The sequence below is a fragment of the Perca fluviatilis genome, chromosome 8, assembly GCF_010015445.1.
Source record: "Perca fluviatilis chromosome 8, GENO_Pfluv_1.0, whole genome shotgun sequence".
NCBI classification, from domain to species: Eukaryota; Metazoa; Chordata; class Actinopteri; order Perciformes; family Percidae; genus Perca; species Perca fluviatilis.
Genome location: NC_053119.1, coordinates 2,062,034 through 2,064,339, shown reverse-complemented (window position 1 = coordinate 2,064,339; position 2,306 = coordinate 2,062,034). Strand labels below are relative to the sequence as shown.

Genomic DNA, 2,306 nt, shown 5'->3' with positions numbered 1-2,306 from the left:
TACCCCTCATTGAGGCCCCAGGCTCAGGTACCCCTCATTCAGGCCATGGAGGACTTGGAGTGACCAAGTCGATGCCGCAGCTGTGCAAGGATGGATTCGACATTCAAGACGGTTCTTCCCACGTTGTCTTGCCAACGAGGATATATATCTCCTGTGATGGTGATGAAATTCTCTGGTCAGATCCAGCTAGGTGAAGAGATAATGTCGAGTATTTTCTGTACTTTTTCAGATCTTTTTTTTTTGTTTTGTCTGTTTTTTCTGTGATTGTAACCTGTACTGGATAGAATATTTTAGGTTTGTTGTTTGTGGAGCTAACCGTGTTATGCACACTACTGTCGTAGAATGAAAACTGGGACATGTTTTGTTGTTGATTCTCCATGTTGACTGATTTGGGTATATGGAGAGAAATAAATTCTATTTCCTCAGTCTGCAGCATTGGTCTTGTGTAGTGTTTGGTGAACTTATTGTAAATGTCTCTGTGTACTTCATTTACAGTACTCTAATCACTGAGAAGTAGAATTGCTAAAAGTGTTTTAGGTTAGCAACAGCAGTGTGTATCTGGTTCAAACTTAATTAAGTCAAATGAAAGGTGTGTGTTTCATATGGTAACAAAATATGTTTTTTATAAATTAGTGTATAGTTTTTGCAAGAGTGTTTCATTTTGCAAAGGGTCTGAGGTGTTCTGCTAATTGTGTGTGTGGTTGTGCTAATTGTGTGTAGTGTTTTGAAAAAGACTGTCTCTGTTTTCAAAATTGTGCTTAAGCAATTGAAAAAACTGTAACTGCTATGTGTCTGATTTAAAAGCTGATTCTGAACAGAACACATGCTGTGTGGCTGATAGTTATGTTTAGAAGTCAGAGAGACTAAATCTGTTCAGATTACAGATCATCTCCAGTCTGGTGGTAATTACAGTTTTTTTTCCAACTGATTATACACGTTTTCAAAACTATGTCTCCTTTTATCAAAACTCTACACACAATTCCTAAAATTGCACACACAATATGCTAAATGCCTCACATCTCCTTCAACATGAAACACTGCATTCAAAATACCATAAACACAAAACACAAAAATTGAAAATCAATGTTAAATCATTTCAGAATAAAGAAGCAGAAGATTTTAACATGAGACTGCAGCCATTAAGGATTTTACTGGTGAGACTGGTTCTGGGATCAGTTTCTAAAAAGGTTGGAGGGGGCTGTCTTTGGTCTGAGGACTCTTTACATTAGTCAGAGACACCTTTCCTGTGTTAGGTAGAAGATGTTGGAAGATGATCAGATGAATGTAGTCATCTCCTCCAACATGAACCTGTAAGAACAAAAGAGGAAAATTAGACGTCTAAACACATGTATTCATGTTGATCTGGTGTTGTTGAGGAATTAGGATCTTCTACACACACACACACACACACACACACACACACACACACACACACACACACACACACACACACACACACACACACATATACCTACCATGATTCAACAACATGTCACTAATAATTCAACCTGTATATTAAAAACATATCTATTTACCTTGATAAGGTATATGGTTCCTGTCACAAGCCGACCGACAAAATGATTCCTGTATTTAACTGCTTTATATTCCTGATACTTCTTTGTTGTCTTGTTCTCCACATTAGACTTCACCTGAGTATGAAGGAAATAAATCTGATGTAAATTCAGACCTTGGGTGTGGAGGTTGTGAAGAATGAAGGTAGAGAGAAGCTCACCTGATCACACAGATCCTGAGTTTCCTTCGTGGCGTCTGTTATCGCACCGTATGCTCCGACCATGTGATCCATTGTGTCGAGGTCTGCTGAATTCAGTTAGTGGAGAAGTCAACTATTTGCTCTTACGTGTCTCAACTGTTTATCACATATAGTATGTACAGTATTTATAGAGAGTAACCCCCCCTCCCAGAGACCTACCCCTGTCAGGTGGTTCCCCTGCATGTTGGGTGGGGCTGTAGGAGGTGTTATGGAAGTTTCCTTTGCAGCAGGGGGAAGAGTTTTCAGAGTTTAGTAAATTGAAACAAACAAGACAGACTGAGACTAAAGACCAAGTTGGGTTTTTGTATTTTATTAAAAAAGATATATTTGCAAATATAGGAGCAACATGATTTCACAAAAGGCCGCAGCCCAGTGTGGAGTCAGTTCCTCAAATGAGTGAACAGAACACCAGGCTTATATACATCTTCAGAGTGACAGCACACACACACTTGGCTTAGTATGACGCTACAATTTTGACAGGCAATCTGATACACATGAAGACAATCAGAGGAATACAAGAGACATCTTGGAGTCA

The 2,306-nt window shown here is 39.0% G+C and overlaps 1 protein-coding gene across 1 annotated transcript; it reads right to left on the bottom strand.

The window, feature by feature from the left end:
* Positions 1–1,125: 1,125 nt before the first annotated feature.
* LOC120563555 (cystatin-B-like) lies at positions 1,126–1,858 on the bottom strand. Its single transcript, XM_039807784.1, has 3 exons — positions 1,733–1,858; positions 1,536–1,649; positions 1,126–1,308 (listed from the first exon to the last, which is right to left on the bottom strand). Exons 1-3 carry the CDS (start codon positions 1,802–1,804, stop codon positions 1,180–1,182), a joined length of 315 nt encoding a protein of 104 aa, XP_039663718.1. The 5' UTR covers positions 1,805–1,858; the 3' UTR covers positions 1,126–1,179.
* Between the last annotated feature and the right edge of the window lie 448 nt (positions 1,859–2,306).